This window comes from Nilaparvata lugens, chromosome X (assembly GCF_014356525.2).
Source record: "Nilaparvata lugens isolate BPH chromosome X, ASM1435652v1, whole genome shotgun sequence".
NCBI lineage: Eukaryota > Metazoa > Arthropoda > Insecta > Hemiptera > Delphacidae > Nilaparvata > Nilaparvata lugens.
In genome coordinates this window covers 10,615,184-10,638,430 of record NC_052518.1, presented here as the reverse complement: position 1 = coordinate 10,638,430, position 23,247 = coordinate 10,615,184, and the positions used below count along the sequence as shown (strand labels likewise).

Genomic DNA, 23,247 nt, shown 5'->3' with positions numbered 1-23,247 from the left:
AAGACAAAAAAATAAAATTATAAGCAAATGACAAATTCAAAAAGACAGAAACAAGAAAGCTATGACAAATCATTTTTAAAATTTATAACACAAGATTGCAACACTACATAATGGAGAAAGATCATTAAAATCAACATTCATCTTTATCCAATCCAGTATAAGATTCACTTTGGATTTTGAAATCTATTAATAATGAATTCAGTTGGGACTTTACTTATAAACAAGTAACACTGATACTGAAACTGACGTCTACATACACTGAAGCTGGTAAAGTCAATATCAAATTGTAATGGATTAGAGGGTTGTAATGGATATGGTTTTTAATATGGTATAAACATTTTATCAATGGAAATATTTTGATAGTGAAAACCTTAAAGACATACTGCCATTTCGGACTTTGTGATTTATATAAATTCGAAAGAAATAGCAAGGTACCCTTATTTTTTCTCCTGATCATTCTGATGATGTGCTTTTTTGTAAAAGTAAATGAAGAATAAAGAAAGCTATCAGAAAGCATTATATATTCATCAGTGATTGATACTCCTGAGAATATTATTTAAAGGCCCGATTGCACAGAAGCCGGTTAAATTTTAACCGTGATTAATTTCACGAGAGCCAATCAGAGAAAGCTTTTTTGAAATGACGGCTTCTCTGATTGGTTCTCGTGGAATTGATCACGATTTAAATGTAACCGGCTTAGTTAGATTGAGCGAAGGGAATACCTCTTCATCGCTTTTCTACAGATACAGTGGTACTTAGATAATAGCATATTTACAGTATGTCGATTTGTACCGTGACATTGAACTGAATTTGGAATATTAATTGAAAAAATTGTAATGCAACCATTCTATACTATTAAAAATCAATTAATTTTCATAGTATTGAACATTTTCAGAATATTAGAATTTTATGAGAGCTTTAAATATATTCGAACGAAATGTGGAATTGGTATGATATAATAAGGTTTGGGGGACAATGTTTGAAGAGAAGTTTTATATGGAGATCTTGTTCGATGCGGAGTTTCTGCATATTAATAACAAAGGCAGATCTTTGAATATTCTAGAGGCTTTAGAGATAACAAAGTAATTAAGGACCGTTCCAGTATAGTTTGAATGACCAGATTATTTTCAACCAATACAACACTACTAATCTAGTTTTATCATAACCTTGTTAGCATTCATTAGTTGATAGTTTTTTTATTTACATATTTGTTTTATTATCTTTTACTTGTTTTATTGGGTTTCATTTTGTTCAGGAAGTAAATTTTGTTATCATGGCGAGTCTGTTGCTTAAACCACCATTTCGTGACGTTTCTATTATATGCACCATTAAGTGGGAGGAGAGTGTCTAGCTGGGCCAATGGCAGGCGTTCATGTCCTTGACCAATAGCAGTACTCGTCCACTAGTATAAATTCTGCTGCTCTTGTATTCAGTTCTAGTTTATCAGAGATATACAATGGTATAATAACCGAAATCGGTCTTCCTACTTTTAATAGAATCTGTGGTTTTTGACAGTTTCTTAGTCTTTTTATTTAATATAAATACACGATATCAACTTTCCAACTACACAAAAAGTGAAAAAAGAAAAAAGATTTGAATGGGGGGGGGGGGCTCTGTGTTATTCAAACACCTTTAAGAAGAAGTCAATCTCTTCCATAATACTAGAATAAATAGACGTACAATAAGAAAATCAATGATTCCAGCGACATTAAATCCAACTTCCCTAACTCGACAAATATGTATTCTGAATGTAGTGAATCTTTCAATAGGTGATAAAGTCAAATAATAAAACTAAATGACAGCCTATATAGCATATAGAACTTATATGCTAAGAAGAAAAATGAGATACCTTCAATATAATGGGATGCTACACAATAGCCTAAGGAAATTAATCCAAGTATGTAAAGACATTTTTTCATATTTTAAATGTTTTTCATGTTTACCTCTGACATGGGTTTCATGTCAAAAAAATATATTCAACTATGGACTTGACTCGTGGAAATCATCAAATTTTGGCTGCTATAGTGCTTAAACGTGTCGATTTTTCCAATGTTCTCCAACACCGTTATTCTGATTAGTCAAGATAAAACTAGATTCTGATGAAATTCTAATCTATAACATCAGGATAAATTCAATCGATAGTTTAATCCGAACTTATTCATCATTCAAGGCTTTTATGGTGCAATGCTTTCATGGTGGCATAAAGTGAACAATAGACCAGAAATAAACTACAAATAACTAATGACACCTTACAAGGAGCTTCAAGATGATAAAACGAGTCTGGTTGGATTCGAAGTGACAGAGGAGATCATAAATTTGCTTTCTTTCCGAGTGAACAGTTCAGCTAAGACGAAGCGACAATAACACCTTATGAGACTATAAGACTACCGTCTGTAAGCCATAAAAAGCGAAAATAATTTTTATGATCGGTTCAAGACGTTTTCCCATTGTTAACCGATGTCAACGATACGAAATGGCTTTTGAGATTGTTGGGAATGACCAACTGATAATCAGGCTGATGATTGATTGATTTGATCAAGTTGATTGATCTTTCCCACAGCTGATCTTTGTTCATCTCCAAATACTTTTAGCTCATGATAATTAAACACTTTATTAAGGATTATGAATTCAATATGACTGACAGAAATACGATGAATAAAGAAATTACAGACTCTTATACAAATGATTGATTCAACTTGACTTGATAATCTTGAAATTATTGAGATGTGTGGTTAGGGAATTCACATTCAACCTTTTGAATAAAGAGAGTTGGTTGCTCTGCGAATAGAGATTTTCGATAGAAATTTTCAATCCATGATAAGATAGTAAAATTCTGAAAGATGAACTGAGATGTCATCAGATCTGTTCATTGATTCTCGTGAAATTTGGTCTTGTTAGATGAAGTTATTCAACAATATTTAAATTTAATAGACGTTAGTGCAACCGAAAGATAGACTTCTATTATACCGAACTGATTGTCTCCTTTTTCAAGTTCCAGTAAGGGCTGCTTTGGATCCTACTCAAGAGATACAGAATCTTCAAATATGCAGGTATCAACAATGTTTTATATGATGCTTTATGCTATCATTAAACTTTCAGATGTATTATTATTAAATGTATAAAATAAAATTAAATATATTGATGTGCTATATCAAATAAAATGTATTATTATTCTGTATTGAATACAGATGTATTCCTACAATTATTTAATTAACCTCTGCATTCATGCCAAATTTGGCTTGCCAGTTCAGAAAATTTCGACCGTCAGTATTAGGGTTAATGATAGATGAGAAAACCTGAATGGAAAATTGAATCAAAATCAGAACATATCAGCTTATGTTCTACGGTTCATTCAACTGGTTTGGAACTTATCAATAAACTCTTTGTGAAAACTTTCCAATATATGTATTGTAACTTTTATTGAACTTTTAAATATATTTTTACATTGAAGAGAACACCTGAAAGCTTAAAGTGCCATCATCACTCTCTATTGAGATGACATTCAAATTCAATTATCATATAAATTTCCAGTTCTAGTGAAATGCTCTTTCATGAAGCTTTGACACTGAAAGTTATCCCAATCGAGTTTTTCACAGAGCATGAAACTCTTACAGAGTGTGGGTAGTGTCAAAAGATAGTGGAGAAGCGAAGGCAGGGGGTAGCAGATAAGTAGCTGAGAGTTTTGAAAATAATGTATGTATCTAAAAATGTCTTCGCTTCTTTCTACTCTACCTTTCACTCTTCCTTCACCGCTCCACTATGTTTTGACACGTTTGAATCCAGTCATTACTCTTCAAAATTCTCAGCAACCTTCTCCGGTCTCCGCTATGCTATCCTCCACCTCCCACGTTCTAACCCTTAAAAGTTTAGAGGTGAAAACTGTAATGTGATTTTCTCATGGCGGGCTACTCGATTTTAAAACTGATTGATTTCTCTTGCACGATATTCATTGCAGATAATGAAAGAGTTTCATGCTTGTAATAGAAGTGAAAACTTCACTCAGAGAAAACTTCTATAATTGTATTCTGTACTTCATCGCAAGAAAATGATTGAATTAAAGCTTTGCAACATTCAACTGAATTGACTATCCCTACGAGTATGCATTGCATTTTTCCAATAAGTGGAAGTCCGCTTAGTGTAATCGTAGATTAATAAAACCTCCCATGATTCATGTTTAGTGCAGGATCGTTTATGAGATTCCACATCCACGTAAATAGCCTGATGACTCCATTCTTCAACTGAAAAGCAGATCATTGTCTTGACGATCTTAGCTGGATTGTAATTTCAATTCCAATCTATTTATTTCAATACACATCTCAATAAATACAATTCATATATATTTTAATCCCTCTAGCTTTGAGCTATTTGAGGGTTATTAAAAAAATTCAATTCTCATTTACTAGGTTGCAATATAAATATGTAATATATTCAATGAATATTATTTACAAAGTAAATTTTAAAATTTATAAATATTAATAAATTATAATATAAAACCTTATCCTATCAAATGATCGCTAGTCTGACTAAACTATTGTGAGTTTGCATTTTTACTGTAAAATCGAACAATATGTCTCAATCATCAATTATTGTAATGGAAAATAATTTCAATTTTGTTTTAACTTCAACTTTTTTCCAAATTTCGCAATTCCAGAAGCAATGAGTTCAAAAGATATGAAATTCTGCATTCTGGAGCTCTTCTAACATAGTTATTGCTGAATCCGTGGGGTCTATACATTCTGTTTCTCAATCCATAGTAATTCATTTATTTCTCTAAATTGGTTTTTGAAATAATTCCGTGTCAAATCAGTATGATTTGCTAGGGCCCCCCATGGACATAATTCCCAATAGTTGGTCGTTAAAAAGAGTTCTGATTATCCTTTTTACAATATTCTGTAATGGCTGTTTTATATATTTCGGAGCTGGACTGTATTGAGATACCATAGTACAGGGTACTCTGTATCATTGAATAGTAATTAACTCTTTTAGCGCAAACCGGAAAATAGCTACTTATTCTATAACACTTATAAAGTGCTGCTCTCATTGTGTTTTTAGTGGATAATTGTGTGATTTGAAACTCATATCAGAATCGAAAGTTATTCCTAGGTGTTTTATACTTTTACTGTAATCAAGTTTTTGACAGTTACAATCATTCATTCTTTGGTTTCCTAGGCATACTGTTTCATGGCAAGTCAATTCAACAAATTCTCTTTCATCAACTCTAATTCTTTGATTCTTAAATACTATCGCCTTTACTTGTGCATAATACTTGTGCATTGATTTTTATACTGTTACTACTAAAGAAATGCTTGGTTGCCAAATCAAGATCCTGTTTGTTAATGATTTTGCTAGAAGTGTTGAAGTTTCATATTTATCTTCTAGTGCTCCACTGGAGAGGATTGTCGAAACCACAATGTGAAAAGTTTGGTCTCTCAATTCTATAGTGATCAAGTAGACTTATTTTGAATTTACCACGAAAAGTTTTAAGAAGTGAATCATGCTCTTCAGAACATGACTAAACAATTTATGGTCTTGGATTGAAAATAAATCGACGAATAAGCTTGAATCCATTAAGTGAGAGTTCCTCTATTACTTTCCTTGTTTCCTCGAACTCTAATTTTAAATTCAACATTAATTTATTACTGAAAAATTTCAATCTCGACTTCAACAAGAAATCTTTTCCACGAAACAAGGAAGCTTTTTAGACGTTAAAGGATTAGGCTGTGCATAAAAGTAAGGGAAATCCCTGTCTTTATATTTAGTATCTACTCATTGGAGAGAAACGCAGCTGTAATCCAACGTTGTAAGGGGAGTGTGAACGTCAGCATCTGACTATGATTTACGACGTGGGCCTAGAAGGGAGAGGCTTCTTAGAAAGTGCAAGAAACTCCCCAGATGATCTTCTCCTTGATAGACACTTCTTCCCAAGGTGCAAGTTGAACATGCCCCATCAACAGCATTGTTGATCCTCAATTAATTCATCTTCAATGCCCAGGTCTACTCATTTTGTTGTTCGTCGATATTAATCAAAACTGCTTATTCTATCTGGGCCCATTCAATAGAAATGGAAAATTGTCTATTCTTTCCCCTCTACAATTCCTATTCTTGAATTGACAGATGACAGCTAGCAAGTCTTTATTTTTATGCTGAACACATTATTACGCACTTAATAACAGTAACGTATCCACTTATCATGAATGTGTCTAATATTATATGTGATGTATTATACATTCATAGGACATATTGTAGTGAATAAATCGAATAACTTTCAATTTGGGTTAATAAAGTTGAGTAAAGCCGGGTTTTCATTAGTAGAGTTAGTGGTAGAGTAACTGCCATTAGGGTAGCTAATTCTACTCTCCTTACTTGGTCGAGTTAGGCTCAACTCACACTTACGCGACTCAGGTCGAGAAGAGACTGCGACTCTAGTCTCTTCTCGAGGCAGAAAGTGTTTTCAAATGGTGACGTCGCGGAGACTAGAATCGACTGTTCTGAGTGTCACCATTTGGAAACACATGCTGCGTCGAGAAGAGACTAGAGTCGCAATCTCTTCTCGACCTGAGTTGCGTAAGTGTGAGTTGAGCCTAACTGTTTTCACTACAATTGAGAATAGTAGGTAAAGTGTGTTAAGAAGTGAACATAACTAACTCCACTCTACCCTGAACAGACTCTACTCTACTAGCTCGAGACTGTTTTCATTAGCATAGTAGTGGTAGAGTAGAGTGAGAAGCGGTGGTGGGGGAATGCAAGTGGTAGAGTACTATCCCACCGTGCTGTACCACTCTACTCCACTAAAAACTAGTACTTTACCATGAACGTTTTCATTGGGAGAGTTCACAAGATAGTTAGTACTTGCCCAAGGAACTCCACCACTAACTCTACTAATGAGAACCAGGCTTAGAGAGGAATAAATCAGAAGCTTGACAATGGGAGAGTAGAAATTTGGTACTTTACTTATTAAGGTGCGTACAGATATACGCGCCGCGAACATGAGCAGTTCACTTTTAATCAGCTGATTATATCTGTATTTTTACAGAAACGGTAAGATACATATAAAAAAAACTTGGCATCAGCTGATTAAAAGTGAATTGCTCATGTTCGCGGCGCGTAAATCTGTACGCACCTTTAGAGTAATGATCACGAATACTGATTGGTTGTATTGAAGCATGAAGTAAAAAATGAAGATTCATTTTTCTTTTTGAGGCTGATTCAGTTCAGGTATCAAATTTCTTAAGTGAATTGACATAAGAAGTAAGAAAGATTTATTAGTTTTTTATTTTACTACTGATTAATCCTACAATGACAGTGTAGTAATTCTACATCAGTGTAATGATTATTTCAGTGAGATCTACTAAGATAGTGTTAAATCCAATATCATGTTTTTGCTGAGCACGATGCCCGAATGAGATCAAGGCTTGTACGTGAGCTACGTGTTATAAAGGGGATCAGGGATCAGGGATCAGGGATCATGGTCAGTGGGAATGAATTTACAGGTTTGACCCACGGAATAGGTTCCTACGGAGAAGAGATTTTGGAACACAATAGTTATTTGTATATCTAGAGTGAAAAGTACTGTTTTTTATCCCTGAGGGGGAAGTTTGAAGCCCGAGGCGAAGCCGAGGGCAACAATTTTCCTGAGGGAGAAAAAAAATTTTTCACTTGTGATATACACAACATTTTTATAAAAACTGCAAATAAAATAATTTTCAAAAACATACGTGACCAAACTATGTGTTACAACATAATCTAAAAAGTAAACAGAAACAGCTGGCTTGTTATCACAGTCCTCCGCCGATAGCAGTATCTGTCGGCAAAAGTTGTAATAACAATGGCCGCCACAACTACAGCTATGATGAAGTTCCCGTTTCAAATTTGATCAGTTAATGAGGAATATTCGTTGGCTAATATTTTGAATAACATGGGATTAAAAAATTATACATTCTTTTAGTATAATGATAATGAAGTTTGTAATAATTTTAGCATACAAACATAAATTTCATATATTGAAATATTGAGGTATTGGTTATCAATCTGGTTGAGGTATTGAAGTTAGTTGGTTTAATGACTACTCTATATGCTTCCTCATCTGAGCTTAGACCTTCTAACTTATTTCAAATGTACGTTTTTAAAATAGAGATGCTTCCCATGTTATTTAAATGGAGTCACTTTAATGCTCTAAGGAGTTTTCCTGTTTTTTCCTCCCGAGAGTGAAAAAGTGACACTTTAGTATTATGTTCCAGGGAGTACAGTGAGACAGGAGGTGGAGGAAAATTCATATTTTTGTTGACGTAGCTAGCCTCAAGTAGCTACCTCAATGATGCATGGACAATAGTTATACCATCAAATGAACCAAAAAATGCATGATAGTATTTAATCTATGTACGGTATGTGATTTTTTTCCGCTGGAACATTCACCCTCCCAAATCAATCAATAGATAAACAGTTTTATTGACCATAGTGGGGTCCACGTTATAATGCCAGTGGAGACAGATGGGAGAACAACGTTGTCGATTCTCTGTCTTGTCACTGCCTGATATATAGCTGGCAGCTGATATCAATATATGTGATGAAAATAATATTGTTGTTCATTTTTGTTAAAAATAGTAAATTATATTTTATTCCCCTAGAAAATAATATTTTATCCAATTAATTAATGAATATTATTATTATATAATATTAATATTCTTTAATCAATTATTATACTCTCTCATGATTTGATAAAACATTTCTATTGAGATTGAGTAACTTGTTAATTGATTATATTTTTATATTGTCCAAAAACAATCTGGCAACGGTAGAAAATGATAGCGCCATCTGCTTTGTCAAATGATATACAAGAATAGCAGCATCAATGTTTTATCAAATAATACCATTATAACGTGGACCTCATTATAACATACATCACTCAATCTATGTTCACGCATATAATAGCCTACCTATAGGGGGAGGGGAACCACCCCAAACTGTCAACATTCCCTAAAAATAACATCAATTCCTGTTTACACTGACACTTTAAATTGGATCTCACTTTCAGCAAATCTTAATATTTGTTGACGTTTTGCTGGAATGAAGCGATGAAATTAGCAGAGTTAGGTGCTGGGATGGAACATTATCTATACTATAATAAAGAAAAGAACTGGCTTATATACGGGATAGGAAAATCATGTTTGACGCATCATCACGTCTGAACTACTGGACTGATTAACTTGAAATTCTGCAGTATATTTCATTACGTCAAGTCTTAAAATCGATCCTTGCGGAGCACGGGTTACCTGCTAGTAAATAGTTATTTGTGCAACTAGTGCGCAAAGTGACAGTTTGCTGCACCGAAAGAAACGTTTACGCCCGAGCCGTAGGCGAGGGCGGAATGGTTTGTTGAGTGCAGCAGAGGAACTTTGCGCACGTATTTCACATTAAGTTTTTCCTACAGTTACCATTGAATATGAAAATTGGGTAATTATGGGTAAAATTGCCTGAATGCATCAAATGTTTTTCTGTGTAATTTTATTATTGATAAAAACCTTAATTTATTGTCAAATTGAATAAAAATGTGTCCTTGGTTATAATATATAATACTAATAATTAGCGTGTTGTGCTTCGTTGCACCTCTGCTCACTATAGCAGCCCAGTCACTGTTACCAACTTCATTTTGATTTTGCTGCACTGTTGCTCCATATAACCTACTAAGTATTTTGCGTTGCCATGTTGCAAATCTGGAGTGCAGAAAAATTTTTTTCGCCACACTTGGATGTAATGAGCTGGTTTACGTGCGTCATATGGTGGCCGAAAGTGATTGTTTTCCGACCAGGCCGGTAAAACTTTACGGCCCTAGGGCTGTAAAATGACCTTGAATAACAGCTGATTCTGATTTGATATGAACGGGTTTACAAAATAGTTTTTGAAACAGAATCAGTTTATGCTTCTAGAATTGAATAAAGTATTTTGCAATAAGATACTATCATTTCATTTGGATGAATGAAATACAAATAAGATATTATAAACTACTCAAATTCAATTTTCAGAGTATAATAGAATCTAACCTCAACCTCATAGTACTGCGTTTATCACAAAACCTGGTGGATAGTTTTGGAACTACTTGGGCAATATCCATGGTGCTGAACGTTTTAACAAATAGTTTATGAAACAGAATCAGTTTATGCTTCTAGAATTGAATAACGTATTCTGCAGTAATATACTATCATTTTATTTGGATGAATGAAATAGAGGTAAGATAGGTATCTTCTTCTTCTATATAATAAGAGAGAGTGGGGTTGTGTTTGTTCGCATCAAAACATGTCAACTTGTGGATTGCATACCGGAAAAACGGGAATGATTTAGATCTCCAAATTTTGAACATAGATTCTAAAAATATCAATCTCGTGCACCTGGAAGCCCAATTTCTATTTTCCTTCTAGATTTTTCAGAATATTAATGTTCAAATTCATCTATGCTACCGTAGGCTAATTGAAGTTCCATAGCCCAAAGTGTGTATTTTTATCAGCAGGTTATAAGACTACCATTTACCAACGTCTAAGTAGCGCAGCGGTAAGAAGCTTGCTTACGGAGCGAGGGTACCTCGGTTCAAATTCCCCGATGCTTCCCATTTTTTGTTCTTAATTTTTTCCCTCGAAACGTATTATTATCAATTATTTTTTGAAGGAATTTGTTTTCATTACTATTGAACTTGGATTTTATCAAATAATTATTTTCAATGTAAAATTTTGCCACCAGTACAAATGAATTGGACATAGTCTTCATGCTGTAGGCCTATAATTTATTGAATTTCATAAGAAAAACATGAATAGATCACAATAAAATGAGTAATAATTTTTATTCTTCAGTTATAATGTAGGCTACTATCAGACACGAATTCCCAGTGAAACGAGTATTTTAGGTATTTTTTTGGAATTGGGAAAACAAGAGGCTGCCTGATTCAAATTGAGGAGGATCCTAATAGAACTAAAATTTATTGATGTATTGGAAAAATCAATATGATTCTGTGAGGTTTCCAAGTATTATGTATTCTTCAGTTTTCTATACTAACTAGATACTAATAATAACTAGATACTAATAATAACTAGATACTAATAACTATACTAATAGCTAGAGCTATGACCTTCCACTTTTGTTTTCGGAACTGCTTAATAAACAATTATTCTCATATATATTGTTTATTTCTCTGTGTGGCGAAAAATAGCGTTCGCACCACGGGCAAAAATGTTTTTCCGGCTCTCAATCTTTTTCTAGTCCTCGGCCTACGGCCTCGGACTTGAAAACCGATTTCGAGCCGGAAAGTCTCATTTTCGGCCCTAGGTGCGAAATATACTATTCGCCACACTTGGATGTAATGAGCTGGTTTACGTGCGTCATATGGAGGCCGAAAGTGATTGTTTTCCGACCAGGCCGGTAAAACTTTACGGCCCTAGGGCTGTAAAATGACCTTGAATAACAGCTGATCGTGTCCGATCTCACAAAAATCATAGAGAGATAATCTCATAATGACTGTAATAATCTATATAATTATGTATCGTGAATCGCGGTATTATGTCTATAATAATATATTTTATAAATTACTGTTCCATAATTTAATATTTATTATTGTGTTTTTGATATCAAACAATAGAATACGATGATATATCTCCATAGCCTCAACAATATAATGTTGGCTACATTGTCCATTGTCAGAAGGTACGTATCACAAGTATTTAAAAGTGAAGAATCGAATTTGAAATCAAAGTACAATAATTGTATCAATATTTAAAAGTGAGGTAGAGTAATAATTGTTTCTTTTTTATTATCGAATTCCACTTCTTAATGCAATACAATCAACAATAATAATAAGCAAATACAGCACAGATCTGAAGTTTAAGGTAAGCCTACTGGTGAAACTCAGCATTGACTGAAAAATTCCTAGTAATTTTTCCGTATTCATTATTAAAACTTTTAGATAATTTTTCTTCAATATAAACCATATAGAGAAAACATTAGGCCCACTCAAGATTGAATCTTCAAATGTTTTCTCTATGATTTAACTATTTTCAGAGCAATATTTTGTTGTGAAAATGCCAGCAAACCGGCTACAAATTTGCGCTATACTCTATCATTATAGTAGCCTACATAGCCTACGTTATCTGACTTAATTCAGAGTGAAAATTTTATTGTGAGACAGATAATTAATTAATTATTAATTTTAATAATATAAGTCATGAGCCAAAGTCTGTTGTACGGTACGCTTTTTAGGAGTGAAGTAAACTTTTTTAAAAGTCTAGTATTACAGTATTACGTGTATGTTAAGGGTTATCAGTCAGGCCCCAACGTTCAACAGTACGGAATGGCCGAGAGCGTTAAGGCGTCAGTCAGAACTCAAAGCTCAGTGAATAACAAACATGATCTAGGTTCGAATCTCGGTCAATGACTTGTTTTTTTGTCGATGAATTTCGACTTTTATTACCTTTTTTTTATATTAGTTACCGTAATTTAAATTTCAATCAATTTTTTAGATATATTTTGAGACAAAACTGTGAAATATGCAATTATATTAATTTTTTCATCACATTATTTCAAAATAGTAGTCTAATGAAAATTCTATTCATCCATCTATCCATGATATTGCACTGGGCGCAAAGCTCACGCCTAATATTAATAGTATAAAAATATGGTCATTATTGTAAATTATTAATTAGTAATATTGAAATTAATTGACAGTAAAAGTTGTCATAACCAAGATTCAAACTATCAAATAGGCTGTTTGAATTTTATTTATTTTTCTATTTCTTATATATTGGGAAGTTTTTTTTGGGTGTGGCGAAAAATAGCGTTCGCACCATGGGCAAAAATGTATTTCCGGCTCTCAATCTTTTCTAGTCCTCGGCCTACGGCCTCGGACTTAAAAACCGATTTCGAGCCGGAAATATCTCATTTTCGGCCCTAGGTGCGAAATATACTATTCCCGCACTAGAGCGGAAAAGTGATTCTTTGCGTTCTGTAATCAGTGCAGCAATGGCCACTTTTCAACGTAACTGTAGGAAAAATATAATTCATCCTTGGCTTATGGATGTGAGAAATGGGAAATAATCATGTAATAAAAAGAAATCTTTATTCAATGACAAGTACATTAGAGAATAACAATAATCATATATTGAATTCAACAAAAATGCGTAGTGTACAGTCAATGAATACAATAAAGAGTGAACTCGAAGTGTATTCGAAGTTGCATTTTTGTTAGTTATTTCCGTTACATTTAAGCAGTTAGTTGAAATAGTATCCATAAGTTTGTATCTCATCTTCTATAATCACAGTCAATACAAAGTTTGTTTTCATTTCACATGGCGATGAACACGTGTTATCATAATATGTTCGAAAACAAACTGAACTTAGAAAGGGTTAGGATCTCTATAAGCCTTACGCCCTGTCACAACAGAAAGTATCTTGCGTAATTATTTTTCCGTTTCAGTGATGGGGGAAGGTTTCAAAATCGTCGCTTCTCAAGTTACGTAAGTGATGATAAAATCAATCATGGTTCCAGGGTTACAATCATTGTACTTTCCCAATCGTTTCATATGTAAAACGGTCCTTAGAGATTCGAAATTATTGTACAATACCAGTATAATACTTCTAGCAATAGTCCTCACAGCTAGAATAAATATGTAATAAACACTGTGGCCTAATAAAAGGGAACAAATTTGTACGATAATATTGTCCGTCTAAAGGTCGCTTTCCTCAAAGTTGTTTCAACTATCAAACCAGTTCAATCAATGTATGGTTGCACTTATTATTGAGGCCCGATTGCACAAAAGCTGGTTAAATTTTAACCGTAATCAATTCTACGAAAACCAATCAGAGAAGGACTTTTAGAAAAGACGGCTTCTCTGATTGATTCTTGTGAAATTAATCACGGTTAAAGTTTAACCAGCTTTTGTGCAGCTGGCACTATGTATTTCAATTGAGTCAGCTGATGGTTCAAACGTGAATTTAAGGTTTACATTTTTGGAGAAAACGATCTTGAGGACCGCTTTTACGTTTTTCGTACCCTTTGACTTTTCAACTTCAAAAATGGAAGAGGAGCCAGCTGAAGGGTGGAGTGGCTGATTTAATTTACACATCAAACATGCCCATGCCTTTTCATGTGAAGTTGCAAAACATTTAGGATAGATAGAATCCACATCAACATCGGTAAAGTACTGTGGGAATGGGCGTAAAAGACTATAGCCTAGTTCTTTGTATAGTTTCGCACTCCCACAATACACAATACGTGGGAATGATGCATGCAATAAGATAAATGTTATTATACTGATTCAATAAACAGACATACAATGGAAGACATATATATGAACAATATGAAAATATTTCAAACAAAAATGAATTCACAAAAAACTAAAGTTAAGTTTGGAATTGGAAGGGGAGCCAAAAAAGGAAACAATTGAAGTGATTTGAATAAGGGGAGTATCAAAAGAAGTGACATTGGATGATTTCAAGCGGGTTGGAGTGTTTTATCTTCAGAGAGTACTAAGTTCATAGAAATGGTTTTAAATGGATTCAAGCAGTTTCAATGTTTTATCTTTAGGAAGTAGAACGTTCATAGAAGTAACATTAAATGATTTTCGAGCAGTTCAACTTGTTTAATTTTAAAAGAGTGGAAAGCTCATAGAAGTGACATTGAATGATTTCAAGCAGGTTGGAATGTTTTATCTTCAGAGAGTACAATGATCATAGAAATGATATTACAATGATTTCAGGCAGTTTGAATGTTTTATCTTTAGAGAACAAAAAGTTCATTGAAAGTTCATAGAAGTGACATTGAATGATTTCAAGCAGGTTGGAATGTTTTATCTTCAGAGAGTACAATGTTCATAGAAATGATATTACAATGATTTCAGGCAGATCCAATGTTTATCTTTGGATAGTAAAAAGTTCATAGAAGTGAAATTGGATGATTTCAAGCGGTTCAAATTGTTTTATTTTGAAAGAGTTGAACGTTCATAGAAGTGAATTTGAATGGTTTCAAGCTGGGAAGACAATCACAACGTGTTTTAAATGCAAAATATTATAGCGATTATAGTAGGCTACAATTAGAATATTGATAGTTTCAAACCGTGTGTTAAGCATGTTGCCTACCCTGCCCGTTGTTTTTGCACTAAATTCTATAATAATATTTTATTGTTCACAGCACTATTTCAACGTCAAAAATAACGATATATTTTTCAATTCTCATACAAAACTTCTCATGAAAAGTAAAATTGCATAAGAGCCTTTAGACATAAATTGCTCATTTTTGTATCAAAGCCTTACAATAATATTAGTATCACTATCCCTACTCAATTATATCTTTACCTAGTAAATATAGCATTACCTAGTATACATAAATATAGGTTTATACCTTTACCTAGTAGGCTTTTGAAAGAAATGTACTATCATTGAATGTATCAAATGTATTATTATTATTATTTGAAATTGGGAACTCACTTGTCTCCTTCATTAGGCAGCAACAAAGAAGATTCGCTCTTCGATCTGTTCAAAGCCGATAGTTCCATCCTTCCGCAAGTACATCGAGCTATCCACTCACAACGCCATTCCCAGGCAACTTAAATTTTCCACTTCTACGGCAATGACACGTAAAAAATCCCATGTAACTAGTGTTTAACATCAGAAGGACGTTTTACTACTGAGTTGTACAGTTAGAATGTAGACACGCTAATTGATACTGATCCAGCATTTCAAACAAAAATGTTCAAAGGAAGCCGTAAAAACGATAGCTTTCGCTTTCCCCATATGAATCTTAGTTTCCACCCTTTCCGTTCTCAAAGCCTTTGAAGAATCACGCAAAATACGGAGATCTGCTTATTTATAACATTCTCCAAGTCGGTGCGCGTACATTCTATTTACATTCATCTGCCTTACAATATTCTGCAGACATTCGTTCAAATATTTAGCTCTTGATCAGTAGTTCCCCAGCATTAACGATGAAACTAATCTCTAGATATTATAAGCTATAAATTGAATGAATTATTGATCGCTACTAATAAGAACAGGCTGAATTGACTCCAAGGTGAGAAAAGTATGAAGAGTAGATGCTTTTACATCCGATTACCATCAATAACTGATGCGTATCCTTAAGATAATAATTGAGAGAAGCTTTCCTTAAATTTGTTCATGGTTAATGAATGATTGTTATTGGTTGATGATTGATGTATGGTTAATGTTCAATGTTTGATGGTTGATGGTTGATGGTTGATGGTTGATGATTGATGGTTGATGTTGAAGATTGATGGTTAATGTTAAAGATTGATGGTTAATAATTGATGTTTAATTTTCAATGATTAATGGTTAATAGGTGATGTTTAATTTTCAATGGTTAATGATTTATGGTTAATAATGAAGGTTGATGGTTAATGGTTAATTTTTGGTGGTTAATAGTTGATGGTTTATAGTTAATGGTTGATGGTTGATGACTAATAGTTGATGGTTCATGGTTGATTAAAATTTTTAATGATTAATACAATAACATTCATTCGCATTCGTTCACGGCTACGAAAATTTTCAAACTGCAGTTAAATGATTGAAATCGTCCCCTCATATATAGGCTATGAATCACAGTGGTGTGAACAAGGCTTTAAAAATCGTCTTGTTATAATTACCACTTGTATGTTTCTCGTTTTTTATTCATGTATATCCAAATATTTATGTTCAATCACAAAACATTTCCAATATTGTACAATATCATAACTATACACTATGTATATTATATTGATATCCAATCGATGTTGTACAGAGGTTTCTAGAGTATTTTATACCACAAAAAAGAGTATAAAACAAAATTTCTCGTTTTTAAGTGTTTGTACTGAAAATTGGACTCAAATTCAAAAGTGAATGAAATATAACCTACTTTTTGGACTTGGTGTATGAATCGAAATTTGGGGAAGCAACAGTTTCGGGCTGTGCCTTTTGACCTCCCCCCCCCCCGATCGCTCTAATGAGTTTTTTGTATCATTGAATAAATAAACAAATAAATCACTATAAATATTATAAGTCATCAGTTACTTACGAACACAAGCGCGATCTTATTGTTATTGTTGACGATTCTTCCGATAAACAGACTATTACAGTTTAGATCTGAGTACTTTTACTTTAATAGCCTAATGTAAAGGGGCTCGAACAATTTTTGGTGTGATTCAGTTTTAGCTTCAACTATGATATATTTTTGATATCCAATGTCTTCCTATCAAAGGGGTATAAGGATTTGTCATGTCAATTTTAAAGTTGAGTCATTTTACTTCTTAAATGATAAAAGCATTGGAGGATGAGTGATTGCCGTTGAAATACTCAATAAACTCACGCATCGAATAGAAACAACATGTTATATATAAAGTTGGAAAGTAGTTGTAGATGAATAATTGAAGAAAATATTGTTTACCTGTTACCCTGGTTCTTATCCATCCCCCCTCCTTCCTCGTTTTTAGGCGTAGAAGGAGAGGGGCTCTGGTCGATGTCGAGGCAAACGTCGTCATTGTTTCGCAACTCCGAGTCCGGATCAGCTGGGTCGCCCCCGTCCGGACCCACCCCGCTCTTATCCACCATCATTGAGGCCGCCACGCTTGCAGGCTGAAAAACACAAACAGAATCAGCTCATTTCCAATCATACAAATCACTTTAATTGCCATGTAATACACAAAATGCAATGAATAATTTTGCCGGACATGTATTTCGGAGGAGACGATAAGTTGTCGGTCCCAACTACCTAAAAAGTAGTCGTCATCTCTCATCATAGGAGTGGCCGTAATCAAGTGGACTAGATGGTGGCTTTAGGATCCAGAGGCCCGGGTTCGAATCCCAGCCCGGGCAAGATATTTTTCTCGGGCCACCCCCGTGTTTCGGATGAACACGTTAAGCCGTCGGTCCCGGCTGCTCGTTAGGTCATGTAAGAGGCCCTGAAATTGATCAGTTGCGACCTGAAAACTCTGACACCAGACCTGAGCCAGCCAGGTCCCTCGATATTATTATTATCTCTCATCATCAACCCTCTCACTCATTACCCACGTACAAGCCTAAGAGCTTATGTGGACTTCACCCTCAGTATTATTATTATTCATCTATGGATTCATAAATTTGCCGAGTTGACTAAGGCGTTGCACCCGTCAGTCTGCTAGTGCTACCCGGTCGCGGGTTCGAATCCCGCCGAATCCTATCGATTAGGCTTGGAAGTTTGATTATCTCATAACTTACCCTCGCACTTCCCATTACCCACACACAAGTAAAAAGCTCATGTGAGCAATAGAAAAAAGGTGATTATAAATCCGACTAAGTCACTGTCAATGTTGTAAAACCGTTCCATGATGAAATAAAAACACACATATATGAAAATGTGACGTGTGTGGTCACGAATCCATGGTCCTGTATCAAATAAAACTGTAGAATTTGTCAATATATTTGTGTTTTTATTTCATTATGATAAATCATTATTTACTTGAGTTCATGTTGTAAAGAAGAAATCATTAGTAGACCAATAGAGCTAAGTCTACTTTTTTATACTCTTAAACTAAGCCTACTTTATATTCATATCTATTTTATTTGTCATGAAAATATATTTTACAATAATTGAATAAAGATTCTCACAATTGAGGTTAAATTTTCTGTTAATTATATTTCTACATCGTTGAAATTCAATCTGGCAACGTTGCTGGGCTTGAAAAAGATAGCGCTATCGGCTTTGTCGAATGCTAGCCAATGATAGCAACACCAATGTTAGTCAAATATTTCCATTAATTAAACCGTGGAGCACACTATAGTCATGATTTCCTATAATCTTTGGTATAGATTGGTATAGATTCATAGATATAATCTTGGTGCTAGTTTATGTGAAATGACTATAAAATGAGAGAAGTCTAAGCGAAGACTTAACAATCATTAAAAATCAAGTAGGAAAATAGGTGTGGAGCTATGAAGATTTGAGTGTAGATTCATGACAGACATGGCAAATACCAAGTTGTTTATCAAAGAGGAATAATAATACCAGTGCGTAATATCTCATGATATAATATATAACCAAGAAGATATATGAATAGAATATAGTTATAGCTATATATCTAACTATGTATCCAAAAAGTCAACTATATAGTTCTAACTATAGAAGTACAACAATAATAGAGACTCTATTAATATGCAACAGAATACAGTAGCTTTTTGCATACTAATAGGAAATGTTGATTGAAATCACTCAAAGGTAATTTTAATTATGGCTATCCCTGAAAATGCTAATTGACTTGCGAAATCTCTCCGAAATACCTCTCGCAAATTGAACTTTCACTTTCTTAGTTGCAAACAGTTCTTTCACGGTTGACTTCCCTCTTACCCTACAAGGGCAGATTTCTAATCGATAATAGGTTATCGTCCATTAAACAATATTCACCCTAGTTCATTGGCCAGCCGCTCCGTTGAGTGGTTTCAGGAGTGAATAATAATGAACAACGAATAGATATCACAGCGTCCTAGGTGTTTCAGCTATCTCGTCTCAAATGATTGCAGTTGACCTCCACAATAGATTGACTTTGTTTGATGAACTATAATTAATGAAAACACTGGGATGTTGTCAAAAATATCACTGATTGGATGTTAGTAAGCACTAAATTTTAGAAAAGTGTTATGTCATTACTCAGAAAGATGTATTATGTTATTCTTTTTAATCAATTTATTCTATAAATTTTCTTGTATTTTTCTTTATTCATTTTCATTTGGAAGAGTATTTGATTTGTTTTTGGTTATCACCTAGTGGATATAATGTTAACACAAAATTAATTCATATTTTTCTTCATCATTGTATTATTTATTAGAATTTCAATTAGTTGGCTACTTTCTATTTTCATTTATCTTGTCTTCTTGTTGTTTTTTCATTCTTTTGCTTTCTACTGTTCTACGAACTCACAGCTAGCGCACAAGTCTGACTTCGCTGGCTGTGCCAATGATTTATTATAATTTACATTTTGTCTTATATCTATTTCGTATTTTGGCGAAATAAATATTCTATTCTATTAATTTATTTCCCATATAGGAGTCAAAACTATAACAGGCACTGAAGATGACATCATTGGGGTTGGAATATGTTTGTAATTATTATTTTACAAAAAATTAGTGATATTTTTGACAAAACCTCAGTGTTTTCATTAATTATCAAACAAAGTTATTATTAATTAGTTCATTAGTTCATTAATTACTTCTAATTACTTAATAAATTATTTTCTTAATTACTAATAAATTCATTAATTACTTCATTAGTTCATCAAACAAAGTTAATCTATTGTGGGGGTCAACTGCATTCTTTTGAGAATTTGAGACGAGAATCTCAAATCACAGTATCTCACCAGTAACAGTATTTAAAACTGTAATTTCTGACGTTGTCCGTGACTTTTGAAATGTTGAACGTCAATAAAATTGTATTTCTTTATTCATTTATTTATTACACATTTGATGGAATCGGAATAATTATTATTCATATCTCAGTCAGCAATCCGCTTACATAGCTTCAATGATTATCATTCACTAAATGCAGACAGACCAAAGTAAATTCCACTACGGGGTTTTATTCTTTTATAATTGCTTGACTGAATCTGGAATCGAAAGTGATTCTTCTCACTATAGAGTTTCATTTTACAGTAGTAGTTCATCATAGAGTTTCATTATGGTAGTAAATTCATTAAAGAGTTCCATATTATAGAGTTTCATTATTATTTTCAGTTGATTGATTAAATTTGTCATATCTTTTTGGAAGGAAAAACATTTCATAATATGGATATTTTTATTATAAACAACTATAGTGAGGTCCACGTTATAATGGCAGTGGATAAAGATAGGAGAATAGCGATGCCGATTCTCTGCATTAATTAATTTTATTTCTACATTGTCAAAAAAAATACTTGGCATCGTTGTGGACCTGGAAAAGGATAGTACCACCGGCTTTGTCGAATGATAGACAAGGATAGCAAAACCAAAATTGATCAAATACTGTCATTATAACTTGGACTTTACTATAGAATATAATATTGTAGTTTGAAAGAGACATATCAACTCAGGAGAACTCTAAATTTCAACAATGTTCTATCTTGAGTGAGTTCTTGATCTTGAAAAGATATTTGGCATATCTTGAGTGAATTCTGGATGTACCTCTGAGGTGAATATTTGAAGAAACACAGTAATGCTTTTCATAAGTGAAACTTGAAGATTAGATTCATATTTCATCTCATAATGAGATAGATTAATTAATCTATCACATCTATTCGAAACATGAATCTGATAACAACCCATGAAGAAGGAGTAAAAGAGAAATTGAAGATGATGGTTTCTTGATCCATTCGGCCAGTTTCACACGGCAGAATCCTGCCTCCTGAAGATCATATTACAGAAGATTATATTTCATATTTTGCAGCTCTCCTTTGCTTTCACATGGGGATCTTTCAATTTAGCTGACGGATCTAACAAGTAAGCCGACGTTTGCTCAAAGTATGACTCATCACTTTTTCTGAAAGTCTAACTTCCTTAAAAAAGATTTACTTTTATAGATAAAAGATTTTTGATTTCGGATTTGGATTCAGCGACCCCAAATTCTTTATAGCGTAAGTCCCATTTTCAAAAATACCCAAAACAAGGGAGTTATAGCTGTTTTTAATATAGCTTTCCATTATCATAATGATTATAATATGGTGAACGTACTAAAGATAACAATACTCCTGCCTCACGAAGAGGTTTTAAGAAGTTTTTAAACACCTGAAAAGTTTAAACTTGAACATTTTTAATTTTTAAAAGTTCTAGTTTTCAAAAAAATTAAACTTTGATAAGATGAATCCAAATATAAAATCATAAAACATCTCCACTCATCACCCAACAAAATACGAGGAAAAGGAATCTTGCACAGCAAACTTCACTGAATTTCAATTGTCTTTCAACAATCTAATTTATCAGGTTTAAATCGTTGAATATCACTTTAGATTCCCAGTAATTATTGACTCTATTTCATTGCAACAATCATAAAAATCTATTATGAGAACATATAGTATAAACGTTGTGCTGATCTGGATTAATCTATGGTAATAATATGAATTGAAAGAATAAAAAATGTCATTCCATTTCAAGTAAAACGAAACTGATGTCTGTGTTTGTATTAGAACTGCTGAGTGGATAACTTAATGCATATTGAAAAAGTCATGAATAGGCCATACCAGCCTGGCGACTTTGATGCTGACACCAGAATCTCGTTTTATTTTTATTAAAGAATGATACAGAATGAAAACCATGTATCATAGTACAAAGCAGTTCGATACTTTGTATTATGAGTAGTGAGTGATTAACATAATCATGGCTTGTCGATTTTAGTCGCCGAGCCTGAGCTGAATCCTCAGTCATAAAACTATGGACCAAGCGTGAGCTTTTGCTTTTCTATGTCGTATACCGTGGACACAAACTTTTTGCTTTTTTGTTGTTCGATTATTTGCCGTCCTTATGAATCTGTTGAATCAAACATAATGATATTTAACAAGTTGCGCTGAACCTGGTAGAATTCATAGGAACGGTAAAAATCAATTTTACGGAAATCGATGTGCATGTAACTGGATTTAGAAGATCAATACGATAATGTGTTCTATCACAATTTAATGATTATAATGAAAATGTTTAAGTTGGGTGCAAACCTACTGCCATGAGGGAACAAATAAATTTATGAAGAGCTTGATAGCTTGAATAGTGATCTGGATATCACGTTACACGTTTTTAGTGTGAGATATAATATGTCTTAGAAAAATGTTTAATCTGTTTTGTCAATCGGCAGGAAAACATTGGTTTTTCAAAATTATCTTACTCCCTTATTTTTCGATATTTTCAGAAATCAAGATAAATATCACCATTTCCTACACGGATACAGTGTAAGTTGTATTATAATAGGTACAGTACATATTATGTACTGTATAGTACAGTACCTGTTCGTTTTTACCGTATAATTATATGATAATAGAAAGCTTTATTAAAAACAGCCATAACTTCCTTGTTTTCGGATATATACGAAAACGGGACTTACGTTTAATCGAATTTGGGGTCGCTGAATCCAAATTCGAAATCAGAATCTTTCTATCTTCATTTTCAAGAAAGATAGATTTTGAGAAAAAGTGAGGACCGGAGAGACGTAGAATCACCATGTGAAAGCGGCGATTTGTCCGCTAGTATCTCGATCCGAACGGGTTTCTGCTTGCCTCGAAGGGAAAAGACGTGACAAAA

General features: G+C 33.5%; 1 protein-coding gene across 4 annotated transcripts in view; it reads right to left on the bottom strand.

Moving 5' to 3' along the window:
* The window catches only part of LOC111055791, a 356,789-nt gene that overhangs the window by 49,533 nt on the left and 284,009 nt on the right, over positions 1 to 23,247 (bottom strand). For 3 of the 4 annotated variants that reach the window (XM_039442387.1, XM_039442389.1, XM_039442388.1), the window contains one exon: positions 17,408 to 17,595. In XM_039442387.1, the coding sequence (XP_039298321.1) occupies positions 17,408 to 17,595 (188 nt within the window). Of the gene's footprint in view, positions 1 to 15,459; positions 15,556 to 17,407; positions 17,596 to 23,247 lie in introns of those variants that run through there. The other variant, XM_039442390.1, reaches the window with a different exon arrangement.